The 23318-nt window shown below is 37.8% G+C and overlaps 1 protein-coding gene across 8 annotated transcripts in view; it reads left to right on the top strand.

Moving 5' to 3' along the window:
• LOC105930973 (ankyrin-1) overlaps positions 1 to 23318 on the top strand; it is a 104674-nt gene that overhangs the window by 23506 nt on the left and 57850 nt on the right. For all 8 annotated transcript variants that reach the window (XM_036140142.1, XM_036140145.1, XM_036140144.1 and 5 more), the window contains exon 2: positions 19435 to 19536. In XM_036140142.1, coding sequence (XP_035996035.1) covers positions 19435 to 19536 — 102 coding nt within the window. The remainder of the gene's footprint in view (positions 1 to 19434; positions 19537 to 23318) is intronic.

Raw genomic sequence — 23318 nt, 5'->3', positions numbered from 1 at the left:
ATAAACACCTACTCTAAAGATTACTTTTTGCACATTTTTTGTCCAGTCCTTATCTGACTGTTACAAAATGTGGTGCTTTGCTTTAAAAAGGAAATGCACAACAATTGTTGAGCCCAAAAAAAAAAACTGTCTCCAACTGATGAACACAAGCAAGAAATTGGGACTATCAAAAGTCAAGAAATCAATCTGTAGGGCTTTTCCACCAAAGCGGTCCCAGGGCAAAAGGGCTACTGGAAAAGTGTTATATAACATTTCAACGGTAGATGTTTGATTGTTCCTCTGTTGTAAATTTCTATATACAATCATGATGCAGAGACACAGTTTACCTAACAGATCATGATTTATCTGCTTATTCCTGCAAACATATCACCAGGTTAAGTTATATTATGCTGTCTTAAACAACGACAGTGGTTTGTCAGTGCGTTATGATCCCAACAAGGTGATCTCTGATCACTGAAAAACCCGTGTTGACACAATGTTTTGAGTATCTACAGGGTTTTTGGTTGTACACTGGTTTGACGTTGACCTTATGCTTTATGTTGGTTTTATGTCTTATTTTATTAAAGTTGAATTTTAGTGCTTCTGCTTATGTCTTGCTTTTATCTACACAGCACTGTCTCCTCTGTGTTTGCTTTTAAAGTGTTTTAGAATTAGATTGACTTTGAAAATGACTTGAGTCTGGACTGAAACAGGTAAAACGTCAGAGCTCACTGGGACCATCTGAGACATTCTACTCGAGCCTCAGTCAGTTGGGATTGTGTCGTCCCTTTGTTTAGAACAACATTTGGTCAGTCCATTTTACCCTATAAAGGACCGACCCAAACTCTCAGCCCCCCTGGACATAAACAACACTGATACTAACGTCTTTAACAGAAGGTTTAAAACAGTGGCTGAAGTCAGGACAGATTTGCTTACACAATACTAATTAATGAAATGTCTCTGTTCATGTAAATTGTAATTTCTATTTTTTTTTTCCTTCTTCTAGATTTTAGTATAACTGTAATTTTATCCTAAAAGCCCCCTATGGACTGGTGTTGAAAACTAGCACTTGCGCTAACACACCGTACTGTATACATGATGTTCATATCAATGAATACATAAAAAAGGAAATGAAAACTTTGAAAAACTTTCAGGAAGTATGAAAAACTACTGATCCACCCTAAAGGATTATAAGACAGTCTGACTCCTTAGAAACAATGCAAAAAGTGCATCGACGTGCTGCTTAATATTTTGGGAGGCTTATTATGCGAGAGGCGTGTTTCCTAAAATACCAAGCTCCTGCTCGCAATGAGATGCAGTGAGTGGACGTAGTTCAGCGTGGTAAGATGCATGATAAGTTATACTAGATTAATGTAATGAGTATCAAATGTTGTGACCCGAACTAATTGTGTTTCCAGTTTCCCGAATGTTCTCTGCAGAGCTGATAACTGACCTTCAGCTCTCAATGGTTTGATTAAGATTAAAAGACGGTAAACTGGTTAAAAAGGCAAAATGAACAGCTCCTACCAAATCAAATTGAAAAGAACATGTCTGTGCACTCAGAATGCTTTTGTGTGTGTGTGTGTGTGTGTGTGTGTGTGTGTGTGTGTGTGTGTGTGTGTGTGTGTGTGTGTGTGTGTGTGTGTGTGTGTGTGTGTGTGCGTGCGTTGTGGCTATTTCTAGAGCTGGTTGATGGCTCGCTGCTTCCTGTGTGCCACCAAAATATATTTTCAGATATCAGTTGTTCTGGCAGGGAACTTCACGTTGGTAAAGACGTTGAAGCAGGGCAGGGAGCCCAGAATGTCAACACGGAGTAATGACGTCAGGGACAGGCTTGAAGAACCAGCTTTACCCAGCATGCTTTGCCGGGTAAAGCATTGCAGCATTTCTGCAGTGCTTATAAATATTCAAAGATTACGAAAAGTGAGAGAGAGAGCGAGAGAGAGAGAGACGGGGAGGAGGCAGACTAGAAGGTGGAGAATCAGAAAGGAAATACTGAGGTGAAAGTCGATAAGTAGCTGAAAAGTTGAAGTTCTTGTGAATTCGGGACGCGAGGGGAAGGTTACTGCCTCACTTTGCAGCTCCTTCCTGTCACTTTGTGTTTGTGCACTGCAGGGAAAATACTCCTAACTGTAATAGAGTGGCAAATACACACATGTAGATTCAGTAAGGAGGCAAAAATGTAGCTTAAAAAAGAAAATGGCTCCATTTTTTTTCCTTCAGTTTTTTACCCTGAAAATATTCTAGGAAAAAAAGACAGAATGGGCTTCTCTCTCTCTCTTTATGATTGAGTGTACTCTGAGAAAGTTTAAAATATGAAAATTGGAATATTTTGATGACAGGACATTCATTTTTGGTAAATTTCTGTGGCTTTGGTCTGGAAATGTCTGGAAATGTGGAATTAAAGTATTTTCCAGGTCTGGATAAATTTGGAAAACGAAAAAAAAAATAGTGTATGGAAAATATTAGTACTTCGATAATGCATTCGCTGTCCTGTTTTCTATATGATCCGTCCATCCATTAGTCCATCCATATTTCCTCTCATCCACTTTGGGAAGCATGTAAAAAAAGTCCAAAACCCTGTTTACATGTAAAAGGGGCAGAGAAGGTGACTTAAGTTTCAGTCTTAAACTCAAGTTGCACTCAAGACACTAAAACTCTACATACTTGTTTTGCGATTTTAATCTTGTGTAATCAGGAGAGCAATAAATCTGTTTTTCTGCCGCAGCACATTTTTGACAGATGATGTGCCTCCTGCTTAACATTTCTTTTGAAATGATGTCCTTGAATTGTTAGCCAATGACGTCTGAGGGATATGGGCAAAAAAATGGCTCGTCGTGTTCACGGCGGCTTAATCTTCATAATGCTGACCGCTACAAAGGCCCTTTAGGTTCTTTAAATGAACACCAAGTGTCTGAATGTGATTAATCAAGTGTGGTTATTTTATTCAACACGTTACTCATTGTGTTGTAATTCATAGTGTACCTTGGAACATGTTAACAGTGAAGACATTACAACAAAGCCTTTAAATACAGATTTAGAGCATGGTCCTCCTATAATGGTAGGTTTTCAACTAAGAGTACGAAGAAGCAAACCCTATTTAGTCCTGTATAGTAGTGAACAAGTAGATGATAGGAACACAGGGATTAACAGCTTTCTACAAAGTCGTTTCAAAGACAAAACAAGGCACGCTTTAATTTGCTCAAAAATTGGACGTTAACAGGTGCTAATTTCTTTTTTATGATTTCTCTTTGAACACAAATGCAGGGTTGTATTTTTTATCATGTAAAAGTATGCTTGATAAATTCTCAAAATAATTCAAACCAGCTCATAACTTTTTTCAGCATTGAATCAAGTGTTAAAATATCAATCATAATCAATATTAATTATCAATTAATTATTTATGCAAGAAATTTAAATTCCCTTTAAACAAACAGAACATGATTTAACTGCCTAACATACAGATATGCAGACTTATAGTTAGACTAGATGGCATGGATCTGATGAGATAATGCCTATTTTGATGATTGTGGTTTATTTTATCTTGGGGCGGGGGGTAACTTTCTGTGGAAGTTCGGTGAAATGTTGCAGAATTTCTCAGTTTAGCAAATCGTACACAGCATAAAAAAAGTTTCACAATTTTATGCGCTGATTTCAGAAAATTAAACACAGATATAGATTAATTATGCAGACTTAAATATTTAAAGCACTTCTTGCTTGTAATGTTGATAACTATGGCTTACAGATAATGAAAACTAAAACGTCTGTGTCTGAGAAAATTAGAATGGCGTAGAAAAGTCAACTATTGGAAATTCAAATTGTCACACCTTAATCATCTACTGCTTCTTACCTGGGATAAGGAGAAAAAGAACTGCACTGTTGTTCAGTTGTCTGAAGTCCTGTTTTCGGATCGAAGTAAACTTTGCATTTCATTTGGAAATCAAGGTCCCAGAGTGTGGAGGAAGAGTGGAGAGGCACAGAACCCACGTTGTGTGTAGTCCAGTGTGACGTTTTTACATCCGTGATGATTCGGGGAGCCATGCCATCTGCTTGTGTTGGTCCACTGGGTTTTATGAAGCCCACAGTCAGCACAGCCATCTAGCAGGAAATTTTAGAGCACTTCATGGTTCCTTCTGCAGACAAGCTTCATGAAGAAGCCAATTTAATTCCTCGGCAGGACTTGGTACTGGCCCGCACAGCCAAAGCTTGCTCGATGACCATAGTGGCATTGTGCTTATTTGGCTGTAGCCCATAAAGAATATTTGGAGGATTGTTAAGAGGAAGATGAGAGACACCAGACCTAACGATGCAGATGACCTTAAGGCCACTACCAAAAACAACCAAGGCTTCCACTACACCTCAGCAGAATCACAGGCTTATCGTCTCACTGATCCAGTTATTCATTCAAAAGGAGCCCCAACCAAGTATTGAGGTTCACAGAAACTGAAATACTTTTCAGTGGCCTGACAGTTCTGGTTAAAATATCCTTTTTAAAGGATTTCATGTAATATTGTAAGTTTCTGAGACACAGAAGTTTGGGCGTTCGTTATCAGCAAGCCACAATCATCAAAATTACAAGAAATAATAGCTTGACATCTTTCACTCTGTGCGGGATGAATTTGTCTAATATATGAGTTTTTACTTTCTGAAATGAGTGAAAAAAATGAATTCACTGTTCACAATTTTTTTAGATGTACAAAATGTGTATGGGAACTTTTAAGATAGGCATTTTTTAGCTTTGTTTTTGCTTCACTAGTAGAAAAAAAAATTACGAAGATTGGAGAGGATGTAAATCCGACAAGTTGTCATAAGGATCTAAATTTACAGAGTTTAAGTAAACAAGCCAGAAGTGGTAAAAGTTTGGATGTATGTTTTTATTATTTTATGGATGCCACCTCATGTTTTATAACACACAGAATGAAACATTCCTGCATAACCACATGATGGTGACAGCGATTTCCACAGCGAATGTTTTAAAAGTCATATCTTTAGTATTATTCTGATTTGCACCCTGGATAATGCAGGCAGATTTTGTAACATTAGGCCTTTGTACATGTTCAAAATGAGTGCATATTAATGTTTTTCAGCTTTTTTTTTTTCTTTATACATGCATCAGTATCAGCATGTAATATGACAATGGGCACATTATGTGTGTGCGTCAAAATACAAAATCAAAGAATAAAAAAACCTTTGATTGTAATGGGCTGCAGAAGCTGTGGCCTGACAGAAGCTATAAATAATTTAGCAGCTCTCTTTTAGCATAGAGACAACAGGAAGATCCTTGTTTGGATGTGTCCCATCATTTTGGAGGAGGGAGGAGAATATTTTTGCGCTGTAACATATATTAGCCTGAGTGAACCGTTTAGTGTTTTTTTCAGTGAAGGAGCTGTTTTTTGCTTTAAGATAAAGGACATCTTCTGTGAACATCGTACCTTGTTGGACTGTCTTTGCTTATTTATACAAGACTAAGGTCTGAACATGTTACCTTGTATTCTACTAAGCTTTAAACTGCCACACTCGAAGAAATGTATTTGCCGTTGTTCCATTCTACATATTTTAATTAGTGAAATATTGTAAAAACAACATGAACCATTGTCCTCCTTTCTGTTACAATCAGTGTGTTTCTAAATGAACTCTGGTTTGAACCAGAAATGTATGTTTTCTGACCTGTAAATGCAGTATACAGACTCCCTTTCCATCTCTCCATCAGCTACATTGAGTTCACTTCCATTCTGTGGACTATTGATTTTGCATTCCTTGTTCAACGACTTCATCTTGCCAGTCATACTGTTGCTCTTCAGTTGGTTTCACATTTCCTCAGAGGATATCTGGAATAAAAGTTGTCTCATGAAATATTCAGGCTGAAAGGAACCGTTTCCATGTTATTTAGCGCTGACTATTTTATTTCCAAACCGTTTTGATCAACGCTAAAACATATGTTAAAACAACTTAAAGAGGTAGCTTGCAGTTTGCACATAATAGGACTAAATGAAGAAAACCCAGTGCAGTTTATAATTACAACAGTTTGCATCTACAGCTAACCAGCCATGTCCAAGATTACTGTCAAACTTGAAGATGTGTAAAATAAAATTTAAAAACATGTATATTTAGTTGCAGTTGCACAAGCTTAAAGATTGAAATCAAACCTTTCACTTTGAGCAAATGTGTTAATTGGAGAAAAAAATAATAAAAATGACCAACTAATTATCTATCTATCTATCTATCTATCTATCTATCTATCTATCTATCTATCTATCTATCTATCTATCTATCTATCTATCTATCTATCTATCTATCTATCTATCTATCTATCTATCTGTCTGTCTGTCTGTCTGTCTGTCTGTCTGTCTGTCTGTATATGTATGTGTATATATATCTATATATACATATTTATTTATATATCTATATCTATCTATCTATCTATCTATCTATCTATCTATCTATCTATCTATCTATCTATCTATCTATCTATCTATCTATCTATATCTATATATATATATATTTATATATATATATTTATGAGAGAGAGAGATTAATCCATGACTACCATTTTTTCTAAGGTACATTTCGGATGTGATACAGAGACTGCTTCTCTTAGCCACTTTTCTAAATAGGAAAGACAAAAGAACACACCATTCAGGCAAGACAGATGTCAGGAAATGGCTATATGAAAAAAAAAGTAGTAAATGGCTTTTACTTGTAAAGCACTTTATCAAGTCCAGAGGACCCCAAAGCACTTTACAGTACATTCACTCATTTACACATTCACACGCTGACAGCAGTGAGCTACATTGTAGCCACAGGTGCCCTGGGCCAGGCTGACAGAAGCTCACTGTTTGAGAAGTGCAGCAAAGAATGGCATCTTACAGTCTTAAGTCTAAAAAAAAAATCACTATTTTAAGACTTTTACTTTTTTTTTTTTTTTTACAATTTTACCAAAGCTGCCTGCAATTATGGAAGGTGTGGTAAAGCTAACTTGTGCTTGTGTTAAATGTCCATATTGTTTCAACACAATTAAGAGTACAGCCACAGAGAGCCTACTGTTTCAGGCGACCCTCATGTATTTTATGGTATTATAGCAATCTAAATGTTCTGGAACTGTGACGGTTTTCTGAGCAAGATTTTGTTTTGTTTAGAAAACTATGTCAAAGGAATTGGTGGACGGTTCCAACAACTGAAGGGAAAGACGGGGTGCCAGGAATAGTTAGGTGATGAACTAGGCTGTGTCTGTACATTTTTTTTCCCTCTGCTCCACATTTCCGTATTTTCCTGCAAATGGCTCTGCCAGGTGTGGAGGTTCCTTTCTATTTGTGTTCATGGCAGAGGCCGTGTCAGCTCAGGGTGTGAGCAAGCCTGCAAAACGATTTAACAAATTTTTGCACATTTTCTCTTTTAGAAAAATATCTCAAACCTATCAAATCGTCACTATAATTTCATCAGACTTAACACAGTATTGTACTGCTTTTAAGGGATCCTTTATTGAGCGGGATATTGTGAAGACATTATGTGTACTCAGTATCTTATGTGACTAACTCCAGTTCTAAAGTGGATTTTTGTCGGGATTTCAAGAACCCGTGTCTAATAAATTTAGACAAAACAGTTTGTGTAAGTACTGTTTCACAAACCTTCACAGACCTTTGTGCTGCCCATGGTTTTGTTACGTAGAAGTCCAACAGTAGGATTATATGTATTGTAAGTACAACATATGGAGCATAACAGCTTCAAACCAATCAATTTGACAAAGACTGTCTTGTCACATGCTACCACAGGTTTATTTTACAAAAAGGCTCTGCCTGTCACAAGAACGTTGTTTCCGTTATTTGACTGAAGCTCTGCACCAATCCAGTCCACTGTGTGCTGAAACTAATCTCTTTAGTGCAGAAATATTTGACTGAATTTAGTATAATTAGTTGTACTTTGAGAGGACATTGTTGTGAGTATTTGCTCTTTAAAAACCTGAATTGTTGTTTCTTTTGGTTTGTTTGTTTTTTATTTTCCACCCTGGGTCTTTCTGCATGGAGTTTGCATATTGTCCCTGCGCATGCGTGGGTTCTCTCTGGGTACTCCGGCTTCCTCCCACAGTCCAAAAACATGACTGCTAGATTATTTGGCCTCTCTAAATTCTCCTTAGGTGTGAAGTGTGCGAGAATGGTTGTTTGTCCTGTTTGTCTCTGTGTTGCCTTGCAATAGACTGAAGACCTGTCCAGTGTGTACCCTGCCTCTCGCCCATTGACAGCTGGAGGTAGGCACCAGCACCCCTCACGACCCCAACAGGGATAAGCGTGTTAGAAGATGGATGGATGGATGGATGGATGTTTTTTAATTTGCAATATCCAAGTCTGACTAGTTTTTCCCAAATGCTGCTTGTCTATGTTATGTCCACTTCTTTTAATGCTTTAAATTTCAGCAGGAACTTATTGATTGTACCTATCAAGATACAGTTTTCCAGGTGCTTATCTTTAAGCGCATTGATCACTGCAACGGTGTTTTCACAGGTCTGACAAAAAAATCAATCAGACAGCTGCAGCTGATCCAGAATGTTCTCACTAAAACCAGGAAGATAGAGCAAATCACCCCAGTTCTAAAGTCCTTACACTGGCTCCATGTAGCTCAGAGAATAGACTTTAAAATACTTCTGTTAATGTATAAATCACTGAATGGCTTAGCACCAAAATACATTAAAGACTTGCTGTTGCGTTTTTTGGTTTGGTCAACCCTCCAGACCACTCAGATGTTCTGGTTCTGGTCTACTCTGCATACCCAGAAAAAGAACCAAACATGGAGAAGCAGCATTCAGCTTCTATGCTCCACTTATCTGGAACAAACTTCCAGAAAACTGTAAATCAGTTAAAGTTCCTTTAAATCAAGACTGAAAACCACCTGTTTAGAGTTGCTTTTGGCCCAAAATAACAGGAGCATTGACCAATTTATTTGACGTGCATTGATGTTTTGACCTGATACAATTTAATGTTTGCAAGTGGTCTCACAACCAGGGACTGTTTCAATGTTTTTATTATGTTTTTTTATGTTTTCATGATGTAAAGCATTTTGAACCACCTCGCTGCTGAAATGTTCTATTCAAAAAAACTTGACTTGACTTTCTCCAAATTTTGCACAAAAGGCACAAACGGGCAGACAAGCATAACCATTTGAAATTATTTTAGATCCAGTCTCCCCACAGTACAGGTTTCCTGCTTTTCTCACATTCACTGAGTTGTTCATATTGCCTAGACTCTTAAAACTTGAGCCAGTAGAAATGTGGATTATTGCCCCCGTTAAATAAATTACATGATTTTGTTAATATAAAATCCATTTATTTGTCTTATTTTCTCTTTTTCATCAGATTTGCATGACACCAAAGCCTGCAAAGCTTAAGTTCCTTTTATCCCACTATAAAAAAAAAAATGTTCACCAAAACTGTGCATGCGGGTTTGCAAACGTTTGAGGCACCCTGGCTTACACATGCACGCGTGTTTGTGTGTGCACAAGTCTGCTTGGGAATCTGTCTCCTGCAGCCGAAGCGGGTCTTTGTTAAAACCCATGAGGGTTCATTACTTTGATCTATCTCCCTCCCTGTTGCTGCCAACACTAACGTACTGTGGCGTTGATGCAACTATTTTTAGTCTTGCGCGCATGTGTGCATAATACGTGTGTTTGGGAGGTTGTGGTGGTAATTTGTCTTAATTTGCGTTTTAATCATAATGAATGATTTTCTTGTTTATGCTCTCAGCCACGATGAACCGCCTTTCCCCCGTCCACAAATATCATCGGTTAATGTCCACTGGAGTTATTTGAGAGACCAGAATAGTTGCTTCGGCTTGTGCATCGTTGGTTTGAATCTGAAAGGCACAAGCTCTTTGAAGCAGAACTCACTGGTTTGTTAAAGTCCTTTGATTTTTTTTCCCTTCATGCAAACCCAGTCCCTTGTTTTCATCTGAACCTATTTGACCATTTTGGTCAAAATCACATTTATAAAAAAGAGCCATCATTCCTACACCCAGCTCTTATACTTTCACTTATCTATTTCAGTTCTATAATAGGAAATAATGTTTAAACATTTCACTTTTTATTTCCATAGAGGCTGGTGTTGCTTGTGTTTACCAAGTTTGGGTGCCTTGGAGAGGAGATTCATGTTGAACTGCAGAGAGAGGTCAGAGCTTAAAGTGACACGAGAAGTTATTTCAAAATCAGATCTGACAGGAGCTGTCACTGCAAAAAGTTGATATATTCAGGATTCTGCCAATGAGATCTGTCAGAGAAGACACGGAGTGCAAAAAGTCATCAAATATGTCTAGGAGAGTGAGTTTATTGAGGTTCTGGTTGAATTATTGTATTTATAAAATTGTGACAACTTTTAACGCAGAGAAATAGTTGAGCTTGAGAAAGCAAAACACGGTGTTATCCTGCACTCTAAACTGTTCCAAACCAATTATGCTTTTTTAAATTAGATATAGTCCATTTGTCCATGTAATTGCTCCCTCATAGCTTTGAATTTTTTATTTTTTGGAAAGACTCACAGATTTCAGTTTCCTGTTGTATCTCCCAGGTTTGTCTCTTTCTGTGGCTTTCATTATCTCTATGCTTTTAATGCCTTTTAATGGTGCAGCAGTACCTTTCCAAAGTGTTAAAACCTCTTGAGTTCTTCACATTTTGTCACTTTAAAAACACAAAGTTAAACGTCTTTTAGTGCGACCGGACCTGAAAGTTCAACACAAAGAAATGCATAACTTTCAAGGTTCAGGAAAACATAAAAACAGTTTTCTTACAAATTAAATTCTGAAAAGTGTGCACGCATTTGCGTGTTCAGGTTGATGTGCAGCGTGAGTTGTCTGTCACTCATAGGGATTCGAATTTTGTTCATGACATTGACTTGTTTGCATTGTTCTCTCTGCAAGCAGGAATCTTAATAGCTTTCTTTCAAAAGTCATTTTTTTCTTGCAACTGTTCTGTAAAAAACAGATTTGTGGAGCGCACAACTAATAGTTGTCCAGTGAAGACATTCTCACACTTAAGCTGTAGATCTCTGCAGCGCCTCCAGCGTTGCAGTTGTTCTCTTGAAAGCTTCTTCTGATAATGCTATGCTTTCCTGGCCTGCCAGTATAATAAACAGCCTTGTCTAGGTAGGATTTCCATTTTCCTCTCCACTTTCCGTCTATGGATAATGGACTCTATAGTGCTCTATAAGATGTTTACAGCTTGCATATTGTTTTTTCTTGTAACATAACCTTGCTTTAACTTATCCATAACTTTAACCCTAGCCTATCTGTTGTGGTTCTTGGTTACACATGCAGACTTGGCTTTAATAATCAGATGACTGTGGGACAAAATTGGCTGCACCAAAATTTAGCTGGCAATAGCGGGCTAAAATGAGCTCAGAAGAAATTCAGTCAAACTGCCCAAATGCTGGGAATAAACCGCGGTACACTGATCAGATTGCAACCTGTATTCCAAGTAAATGTTGACTTGTGACTAGGTCTGATGAGCTGACTCATCAAAGTCAAGAACAAGATTAGAAAATGAAACTTCACGTAATTGAATGAGATCAGTATATTGTATTCTACAGTATGTGTTTGAAAACTCTGGTTAAATAATTTCCTTTGAGAATAAACATAATTTAATTTTGCTCACCAACCAATAGATGCCTTTTAACAGCTCTAATCAAAAGAGTTTATGATATGAGTTCTTTATTTCGGCTGACGATTGCAGTTTCCGTTTTAACGATTTGTCTAGTGGTTTCAGCCTAACGCTGTGGCATTTGATGCTTATTATAGTCTAACATTGATCTCCATTTATGGGTATTCTTATGTCCTTCTTCTATTTGTGTGATCATGATATCCAGCATTATGGTAATGTTACCTTATTTAAATTAATGTGCAGTACATGTGGTTTTTCCTGTTTGGACGTTACAGTTTTTTTTTTTTTTCTGCTCCTGCCTTGGCTGTGTGGCTTGGCTCTGCTCTCCTTCATGGGTCACTTCTCTGGGCTCTCAGAGCTTTATGTCAGCTCTCATTGGCTCCAGATGTACTGATTTAAAAAAAAAAAAGTAAATATGTTGTTTGTGTTCAAAGTTTTGTGTACTTAACTTTTTGCTTGCCCTTTTACAAAACTGATGCTCCTGTATGATCATTTTCGTTATTTCTAGCCCACTTTTCCGGTTTCACCAAATCTGTTTCAGTACGTCGGTTTCTCTAAACCTACGTGGAAAAAATATACTGCTAGATATGTCGGAATCGTTGTTGTATGAAGGAAATTTGTTGGTACAATTTTCATCCATCAACAAGCACACTTGTAAATCAATTTAGGACATAATTGCTGTCTTATGACGCATATCAAGTAGAGGCCTTTGGAAATGTAGGTTGTTTTGCTCTAAAATTAACATGTTGCAATGAATTTTCTGCGTTGTTTGATGACTATAGCTAAGGCTGAAAAAGATGTGGATGTGGGACACATCACACAGAAAGGCGGCAGCAGGGGCCAGTATGCCCTCTTTTTTTACTCTCGCTCCTATTACAGTTTTTATTGATTGCTTTGACGCAGCAGTCAACTCAAAATCCACATTTTGAAAACAGTTAACGCAGAGGTCTAAACAGTGGCAACAATGGTCAAAATGACACATTTTGTTTGCAAAAGGCTCAGACTCTGCTAAAACATTTAAAATATGGACCAAAAGCACATTTTGCCCTCAAACAACACAACCTGCACACAAATGTTTGAGCCCTTCCAATCCTTCATTACACAAGGGGCAACAAAATACAAAATACCACACTCAATGTGAATCAGTGCAGCATTGCTGGTCATTGTAGCCAAAGACTGTATGCAGCTTACATGGCAGTGTCATTTGTAGTCAAATTTTCCTTCTTGCAAAAAATGGATCCAGAATCAAATATGCTGTGATGCAAATTTTATTCATTATTCATTCTTTTTTTTCAGATTGTGGCTACAAATGAAATTTTCCAACATAAAATACTAGGGCTGTCTGTCTCTTCTGGTCTCTTCTCTCTTGACGAATAGGCCACATGGCCTCATCTTCATCACACTCAATATTTTCCCTTGCGATGCGCCTAGGGAAAAAACCTTCTTGCATGCCTGATCCATCCTGGACATGCCTCTGCATCTATGTCTTGGGCAGCAGCAGTCATTGCATTGAGCAAGGGCATTTGCTCATAGGGGCGGTGATCATATACTTTCCATCTCCATGCACTGAAGAATTCCTCTATACATTTGAAAGAGGTGTCTTTTGCTCCGCTAAGAGGGTGATGGTGTAGACTGAGAGGTTGCCAGTTTCTTCAAACAGGTCAAAGTAATCAATAAAAACTGTATTAGGGAATTTTGAACTTTTTTAGCTTGTTATTTTTATGTTAACATGAAAAGTTTGGTTGACGGATGTATTAATTATCGATTACTGTTGCCAACTCATCAATAAGGAAAGGAGCTACTGATTGTCCTAAAAGTCGCAGGTTGATCAATTATGTCATTGCCAAATTTGCATAATTGCTGATCTTCATATTGTTTTATTGGACATTGTAAGAGAGATAACTACCACCATAGAAATAACAATACGTGAGTTAAAACACTCCAAATACATTAAGAGCCACAGAAACCTTATGTTGTCAAATGTTTTTTTCTTTCAGCTTTATAATTATTTATTTAGTCTCATTGGTCTCTGTGTCAAAGAGCTGTGTCAGCTCTTTGGGATGAAAAGAGGGGTTCCTGGCAGCACAAGCTGAGCCAAGATGATATGTAGCATGTAGCACCAGATAAAGTTTTCTTAAATTAGCAACTGCGTATAGCAATTTGTTGTAGAAGTAGAAATGTACAAGTTTAAAAATGCCCTAAAGTGAGCATTAAGATTTGGAAGATAAAAGTTTGCTAACCAACCCCCTGTGGCTGTTGTATGTGCAAAACAAAGTTATAACTGTTACTATAAAGTGTTAATTTGGTCTTCTGACCATTTGTGTCTCATTAAATATCCCTAACATGTTGTACTGTACAACCTTTTAGCGTACAAATAAATACACAATGCAAATATATGCAGGGGTTGGACAAAAAAACTGAAACACCTGGTTTTAGACCACAATAATTTATTAGTATGGTGTAGGGCCTCCTTTCGCGGCCAATACAGCGTCAATTTGTCTTGGGAATGACATATACAAGTCCTGCACAGTGGTCAGAGGGATTTTAAGCCATTCTTCTTGCAGGATAGTGGCCAGGTCACGACGTGATGCTGGTGGAGGAAAATGTTTCCTGACTCGCTCCTCCAAAACACCCCAAAGTGGCTCAATAATATTTAGATCTGGTGACTGTGCAGGCCATGGGAGATGTTCAACTTCACTTTCATGTTCATCGAACCAATCTTTCACCAGTCTTGCTGTGGGTATTGGTGCATTGTCATCCTGATACACGGCTCCTCCTTCAGGATACAATGTTTGAACCATTGGACACACATGGTCCTCCAGAATGGTTCTTTAGTCCTTGGCAGTGACGAGCCCATCTAGCACAAGTATGGGGCCAAGGGAATGCCATGATATGGCAGCCCAAACCATCACTGATCCACCCCCATGCTTCACTCTGGGCATGCAACAGTCTGAGTGGTACGCTTCTTTGGGGCTTCTCCACACCGTAACTCTCCCGGATGTGGGGAAAACAGTAAAGGTGGACTCATCAGAGAACAATACATGTTTCAAATTGTCCACAGCCTAAGATTTACGCTGCTTGCACAATTGAAACCAACTTTTGGCATTGGCACGAGTGACCAAAGGTTTGGCTATAGCAGCCCCGCCGTGGATATTGACCCTGTGGAGACAGTTTTGGTGGAAACAGGAGAGTTGAGGTGCACATTTAATTCTGCCGTGATTTGGGGAGCCGTGGTTTTATGTTTTTTGGATACAATCCGGGTTAGCACCCGAACATCCCTTTCAGACAGCTGCCTCTTGCGTCCACAGTTAATCCTGTTGGATGTGGTTCGTCCTTCTTGGTGGTATGCTGACATTACCCTGGATACCGTGGCTCTTGATACATCACAAAGACTTTGTGACTCTGTCTTGTGACTCTGTCTTGGTCACAGATGCGCCAGCTAGACGTGCACCAAACATTTGTCCTCTTTTGAACTCTGGTATGTCACCCATAATGTTGTGTGCATTGCAATATATTGAGCAAAACTGTGCTCTTACCCTGCTAATTTGACCTTCACACTCTGCTCTTATTGGTTCAATGTGGAGTTAATGAAGATTGGCCACCAGGCTGGTCCAATTTAGCCATGAAACCTCCCACACCAAAATGAGAGGTGTTTCAGTTTCATTGTCCAACCCCTGTATGTATGTATGTATGTGTATATATATATATATATATATATAAATATATATATATATATATATATATATATATATATATATATATATATGTACACTGTCACTGGTTTGTATACTACTATTAGCAATACAACCTAATAATAAGGGATAGCTAATAGTAATTAGCAATACATCATAATTAGCTTGTTTTGCTAATAGTAGTCAGCTTGTCAGTGACCACGCCAGTTGACAATAATGAACGACAGTCTCTGCTTTGTTTACCTGACTTAATTATTTTAGCTATGTTCATCTTTTTTTTCTCATTTGTTTGTATAGTCTTGTTAGATGCTGAAGGGAAATTTGAATTCAAATAAGTCATGCAGGCATAACTCTCTTCATCGCAGTTGTCACAAACCCGTAAAACCGCACCTTTCCATGCATTATAGTATGCAGTCATCTCATTTCTCATATTGAGGCCTGCTGAAGAGGTGAGTTAACAAAAAACAACTCAAAGTGTTACAGCGTTGACATGGATATAGGAAATGTGAGAAAACACAGACAAAAGCATTAGTAGAAGTTAATTTTGATCGAGTTAATGGAAGGTTAGAGAAAGAGGGAATATCTGCTGTTCTGAGCAGCGCAAAGGGAAGGGTTCAGGTAATTAAATTACATCCTGCAATTGACAGCTTCATTGCAAATAGAGTTATAGAGCAGAAAGGGCAGCGAAAGATTGGATGGAAGGGGTCAGAGAAGAGTAAAGCAGGAGCAAGAGAGACACTGGCAAAACAGGGTGGACAAGATTAAAGCCAGGGAGCAATATGAAGACCAACTCTCATTTATTTTGAGAATTTAGAGAGATAAAGACTCATTAACAAAGATAAAACACCTTACCACTGAATGCAAATACAGAATAAGATCATAAGGCTTTAGTGTGGCGTCAATGCTGGAGCGAGGAGGATGAGGAGGAGTGACACAGGTGGAAACAGAGGACATAACAGTAAATGTCAATATCTGAACAAAGCAGCATAAAAAAGAAACATCAAAGGAGTTACCTTTGAAAGTCGACATAGCTTTTGGCTCTACATTAATTGTTAGAGCATGTGAATTCATTTAACTTTGAAGCTCCAGGGTGAGCTTAAAATGTGGCTTTCATGCACCATAAAAAAAAAATTATATTACATGTACTGCGGTTGATAGTATTCTCCTTTTCCTAAAAAGGTGTGTGTGAGATGTAAACTACAGCACAAAGGGTTTATGTTTCAATAACTGGAAATTTACCGAAACAAAAAAAGGTTCATGATGGTACAGAAATAAAATATCACGTCAAAGCACTATTCTGTTTGACATTGCTCCAAAGTTAAATATACTATCTTGTCGAAGAAGTGAAATTTCCACCATCAACCGCTTCAGGCATCACATACTGACTACTGTATCCAGTTAGCTCTGCTTCATGGTGTGACCAGCCCCCAGCCAGATAATTGTATTGTTACTTAGGTCAGACTGATGTAGGGATGAGTCTGCGTGGTTCTAAACCTCTTCCATTTCCAAACAGTGGAGACAACATTGCTTTTCAGGATGTTTAAGGGCTACTGACATACGAGTGTCTTACTTCCCAAGGTTTTGCCTTGACACAATCAGATCTCCGAGGTCTACTGAGATTTGGCATCTGACCTAAAATTCAACGACATAGACGACAGTGATCCATTGCAAATAATGGTCACTTAACTGAATTTACAACAGGAGGACTCCAATGAAGTTGCAAAAGGTTCTCCACAATGGTCAGTTAAAGTCAATCTGGATTGTTTTTAGATTAAATCTGGAAAATAAAGTATTGAAAAGTCAAGTAATGTGAATCCTTTATGGTGGCATTATTGAGAAGTTGCTGAATCACAGCTAAAACTGTTACTGGCAGTACTGGAATTTCATTGCTATACCTGGGCATATACAGTCTTCCAGTAATGGAGAAAGACTGTATATGCCCAGGTATATCAAGTAACAAATATGTCACTAACAGCTATATTTTACTTCTATAATGCAAATTATTGCATTACTGAGTTATTAAATTATAGTCTCATGTCACTGATAATGGATGTCAAAGTATTGTGTACATAGGTATTTGTGTATCATATTGTATGTATGATACATTTAAGATGAGAATAGATTTTGCATCACTTCACAGTTTCATTATGTTCATTTCACATCTGTTGCTTAAAGTTTCTTATGTTGAAGACATGCAGAGTTTAGCCCTGTGCCGTTTTTCTTTGGCTGTCTACCTAACAGTTGCATCATTTTAATTTGCTTTCACAGTAAACTCACCTCAAGGTTGGATTTGGTGGTTAGCACCGTTCCAGACTGATGGTGGAGTCGTGATCTCTATCTTTTACTTTCAACACAAACAGATAGTCTCCTCCATAAGTTTATCAGACACTCCATTCTTTTTCTTTCGAGACTGAAAGCAAATTGTGCCCACGGTGTCATTGTGGCATTTGGCTCAGAACCTAAATCTGACTCTAATCTATTTAGATTAGTGTCAGTCTCTAATCTAAATAGATTAGAGTCAGTCTGTATAATGTGAGAATGGAAAAAGGTTGAAGAAAAAGCATTTCCTATTGACTGAACAGAGTGTGTGTGATGCTGCATCATGTTTTTCTTTTAATTAAAATCTGCAGTTTCAGATTTGTGAATGTAGGCATTTAGTTTATTAATGTGATAACAGTGGCAAACCTGTTGCACAAGTTAATTATTAGAAAACCAGTGAATCACTTCAGCAATTAAGGCAAATGTATGTCTGCTTTCCAGTAAAGCATCCACTATTGTAAAAATCAGACCTAAATGCTTAAACAGCTTAAATAAAATGGTTAAGATCAAAGCATATTCATGTGTTAGAATGACTTAGTCATAGTTCAAACCTTAATCCAATTTAGAATCTGTTGCAAGCTTAAAAACTGATGTTTATAGGCACCCCTCCATCCAACTTGACTGACTTTGAGCTGTTTATCAAAGAAGAACAGGCAGACCTCTTTCCCTTGATGTGCAATGCTGGTAGAGACATACCCCATTAGAATTACAGCTGTACATGCATTGGGATCTACTAAATAAAATGAGCAAATTACAAATACTAAATAAAAGATTTGCTCAACTTTTTCCAGATTTTTATTGATAAAACTTTTTGAAAACCATTTATGGTGTTCCTTCCACTTCATAATTGTGCAATAATTTGTGTTAGAATACCAACTAAAATCCCAATGAGATATATTTATGGTTGAGTTTGGAAACTCAAACCAAAGCCCATTGATAAAATTAACTCCAGGAGTGGTAATATTTTCAAGGCACTATAAATGCAAAATGAACCAGTTCACTTATATTCCTCTCATTGTTCCCAACTGGACCTGAAACGAGCGGTAGTTATGATTATTCACCAGATTGGTTTTAAAAATGGGTCTTTTTTTTTTGTGTTTTCTAGTAAAAACAATATTTAGCCCACAGAAACAGAATGCAGCTTTCTATCACGCCCACAGTAATGAATATCTTATGAATGAGACATGTAAGGAGAGAAGAAATGAAATGTCTCGTCGTCTGTAAAGGCCATGCGCTTCTTTTCAGCCGTTCAGTATAATTAAACCAACGGGGAATAAAAGCTCAGGCAGATTTATAATTTAGCTGGTGACAGAGGTGGAGGCGGGGTCAAGAGTACAGCGCAGGCGTGAGTTATCTCTCCTTCAGGGCATTGAAAATATCTCATTGTTCAAGTGGTTAGTTGTCAATGAAGGAATTTAGGAGTGGGCGTACAAACACTGACACAGACCAAGAGGCAAACCACAGGAGTTTTCCCTCAGTGAGATCAGACATGCAAGAGGAAAAGGCGGCGCTCGTGGAAGAGCGTGCCGAGAAATTCCTGCCAAACTCATAGCGTGGGCACAAGTGGGCCGTGAGGAGTCTGACATTTTATGCTTTTTACAAAAGAGAAGGGTAGCAATGAATGCCCTCTTATTGTCGTAGTATTTGCAGACCTGCTCTTAACCTTTGTTGTTTTGAGTTTAAAAGAAAACCTGACCCAAAAGCAGCAGTTTGTAACCTTGGATGTGAACCAAGTGTGTTTCTGCAGCGGGCTGTAATTCATCTTTCCCAACACGCTCTTACTGTCGTCTGTTACCTGTTTCTGCGGCAGGCCGATGCAGCCACGAGCTTCCTGCGTGCAGCTCGTTCGGGGAACCTGGACAAGGCCCTGGATCACATCAAGAACGGGATTAACATCAACACTGCTAATCAGGTAAGATGCCTCGCGCTGAAGGAGTCACACATACGCAGAAATCTAAGTGTGTGTCAGTGGCGGCAAAATGTCCATAAAAAAAGATAATGAACTGCATTTTAAATTAGATTGTGAGATTTAATTCGTTTTCATGCGGATTTACAAACATAATACATTTAAACTAAAATACCTAAATACCTATAGTTACTATTGAATTCAAATAAGCATTAAAGTAGAGTAAGATTGTAGAGTGGTTAACCTGAGGATCTCTATGGAACAAAAATGAATTAGTCTTCACTAGTAAAAATTGGTCAAATAAAAGTAAAGAGATCTTTCACCAATCCTAGGAATCTGTTAAAGCTAGGGATTGTTCTAAACTATGTGATATGCTAAGGGGCACTGCTTGGGCTGCATACTAGAATGGTTGATTTATTTCTCACGTTATTAATGTTTCACCAGATATGTTTCCGCCAGAGCAGAGTAGACATTCACCCTCTCTTTGTTCTCTCCCGGGGGAAGAAGTTAAAAGTTTTTTCTGGGCTGCACTTGTCGGCCGAACTTGCATTTTGTAAGATGACAAAGTATCAAGCGTGTTTTGCACCTTTGTTGAAGATAATGTTTTACGATAACCCATCACAGGTTCTGGTGAAATATCCGCATACGCTCATCATGGACAGATTTACTGTTTTGTAATTAAGTCTTTAAGGCTGCATTTGAACCTTGCTTCAAACAGTTCAAAACATAAGCATTGAAAACTAAATTTCAAACATATACCCCCACAAAGTAACCAAATATGATAGATGTGGTGGTGCATCCTGGACTTGGTTCCTACTCAGTCTGGAGAAGTCTGGAATTTGATTTGAATGTTTTCCTTCCTTCCTTCCTTCCTTCCTTCCTTTCTTTCTTTCTTTCTTTCTTTCTTTCTTTCTTTCTTTCTTTCTTTCTTTCTTTCTTTCTTTCTTTCTTTCTTCCTTCCTTGTGCCCCATCTCTTTTCATTTTTAATATTCCTACTTCCTACCTTATGTCTTTCATTCTTTACTCTGGTGCCCTCCCTCTCTTCCTTCCTTCCTTCCTTCCTTCCTTCCTTCCTTCCTTCCTTCCTTCCTTCCTTCCTTCCTTCCTTCCTTCCTTCCTTCCTTCCTTCCTTCCTTCCGTCCAGTTTCAATTTTTTTTCAGACTGGATATCTGAAAACTGCCTGCTGCAGAAATATCTTGCATAGATTACTATGATTTAGATATATTTCAAATATGCATTTTACATAAACACAAAGAAAAGAAACCTGAGAATGGAAAGGAGTGGAATATTCCCAGAACAAATGTGCAGGAACCAGGATGTTAGCTTGTATGTACATTTTGGACAACATGTTCATCAGAGAAACCCCCAGTGAATTCAAACTTGCAAACCAAACCCGTGTTTTTGAAATTTGTTTTTATTACACCCTGAAACAGGAAAAGTTCAAACACATCAATAAATGCCTATAACTGTTATGGCATTATTATTAGTAATATTACTATTATTTATTTTTTCCAATCTCTAAAGTGATAGAAATTTTGTTTTTAATTTACTTTTTGTTTGAGATAAGATTATAATATTCAAAAATCATGTTTAGGTTCACGTTAATTATTTTCCTATCTGAACCATAAAAAACAATCCCTCAGCAGATTCAACTGTGTGGCTAATGTACGGAGGTGATGGGCCGTTTAAATTGCCTGAAAGAAAATCTGTAGAAAATGATTTTTCTGTGTCAGATCAGCTGTTTTTACTTCATATGGGCAAGAGAGTATTTAAGGTATTTGTCGGTAACCACACAGCAAACTCTCCTTTTACTTTCAATCAGTCTCTGGTGGTTAATTTGCAGTAATAGTTTGATGTGTAATGTTCTGTTCACCTAATGGTTGTGTTTTGTGTTTTTTAGCCTCTTCCTCTGTTTGTTTCTCCTGTTGCTATGAACTCATTTCATGTCCCGTCCAGTTGTGATTTACCGTGCTGTCCCTCGGGTTGTTGATTTATGTTCTTAACCAGCCTGCCTGTGCAGCCCATTTGATTTCTTTTCTGTATGTTATAAAGCATTTTTAGCTTTTCACCTGCTTCATCCACAGATTTGGGACTTCATTTTGACTCATACAACCATTGTTCAAATCAGTCCAAGGCTCTCGATTCCTTAATATTTAGTAAAATAGTTTTTAGTTGGTTTTATTTTATTTATTTATTTTGTAATTGTGATGCATTTATTTCAGCCATGTTTTTGACGTCTTTCAGGGAGCATTGATAAAACCAGAGATGGAATGCATCCATAGTACTTTTTGGCAATGAGTAAATAATAACAATCAGTGAGGCGTTTTTTTGTTTGTTTGTTTGTTTGTTTTTTAAGGAAATTACAGATATACTTGCTAATACTAATGCCAACACTCATGTCCACCTAACACACGGTTTGAGGGGTGGGGAGTGGCTTGCTGATTCAGTTCCTTAATGGCTCGTTGTAAATGTTGTTATAGATCTAATCCACCACATTATGTAATGAAGAAGGGGTGTAATCTTCCTCGGTCAACTAAAAAAATGACTCTGAGCCATCAATTCGGTTGTTATTATGTTATGTGACTTTGCTAAAATAAACTTTCAACAACTTAACTTCAACAGTTGGGAGGAAGAAGACATGACACGCCATAACTCTGTGTCCAGTCTGCTGTGTAAACATCTTTGTAAATACATTCTTCCTCATATCATGATGCTCTGATTATCTCGCCACAAAAAATTAGGAAAATGTTCTGTTTTTTTTTCCCCATTTTGAAAAACTGACTACAACTAATGAGTATCTGTGTGACAGCCTATTCGTGCATAACAAAATATAAGCATATGTAAGAACATTGTGTGCTTTAAAATACAGAAGTATGCCTTTAGATTGATGCACATCAGATTGTAGATTTCAACAGAGCTCTCCTCTGCAGAATCGGCAAATTGAGAAAAATCAGAGCCCGGGAAGATAATTAAAGATTCATACTTCCCAGAACCTCCTTATTCTCTGTCTTTGTCAAACAGGCATGCATAATTGAGATATTAGATTAAAGTTCCATAAATGTTTAGTTTTACCTTCTGTTCTTCTACAGCTCACTGAATCAAGACCACAAAGCAATTAAAACAGGCATAACACATCTTGCAGTTAGAACGCACTGGCAAAATCGCTGGTTGTCCAAACTGTTGTCAAAATATTATTCACGGGATTGAATTCTGCTTGAACACCCAACTCTAGCTGTCAAGGTTGTACTGCAGAGACTCTGGATAAAAATACAGATGATGCATGAGCGGTGTGTCTTTCAGCACTCTTGCAGAAGGCCTGAATGCAGAATAAAGTCTTGGCATTACATTATTCAATGCATTAAATAAATAAAATTAAGTTGTATATCTCTGCAGCAGCATTTAAAAACAGCAGCCATACACAGAATGATTGCAAAATAACTAATGTGTTCTGTTACTCTGCTTATGTTGGTGAAGATTCTCAGTCATCCAGGTCATGATCAATCCAAAAAAGGTTAAAAAATAAAACAACTGGACTTCTATTCTGAAGCTGCTTCAGAATAAAAGTCCAGTTGTTGTTGGTTTTTTTTTTTACATTTTGGGTTGTTATTCTGCTAAAACTCTCCACTAGCCACATTCTGAAACATTTTTGATCCACCTGTACATGAAGTTACAGCCCCATATGGTGTTTTTCTGTTTTTTTCTTCTTTCTCCATTTACGACTTCAGGCTGTTAACGGGTATCAGCAGAAACCTGGCGTTCTCCAGTCAGGTGTCCGTCCTCTCCACA

Source organism: Fundulus heteroclitus, chromosome 8 (assembly GCF_011125445.2).
Source record: "Fundulus heteroclitus isolate FHET01 chromosome 8, MU-UCD_Fhet_4.1, whole genome shotgun sequence".
Lineage (NCBI taxonomy): Eukaryota > Metazoa > Chordata > Actinopteri > Cyprinodontiformes > Fundulidae > Fundulus > Fundulus heteroclitus.
The sequence above is the reverse complement of the archived record's forward strand: the minus strand, read 5'-3'. Positions and strand labels throughout refer to the sequence as shown.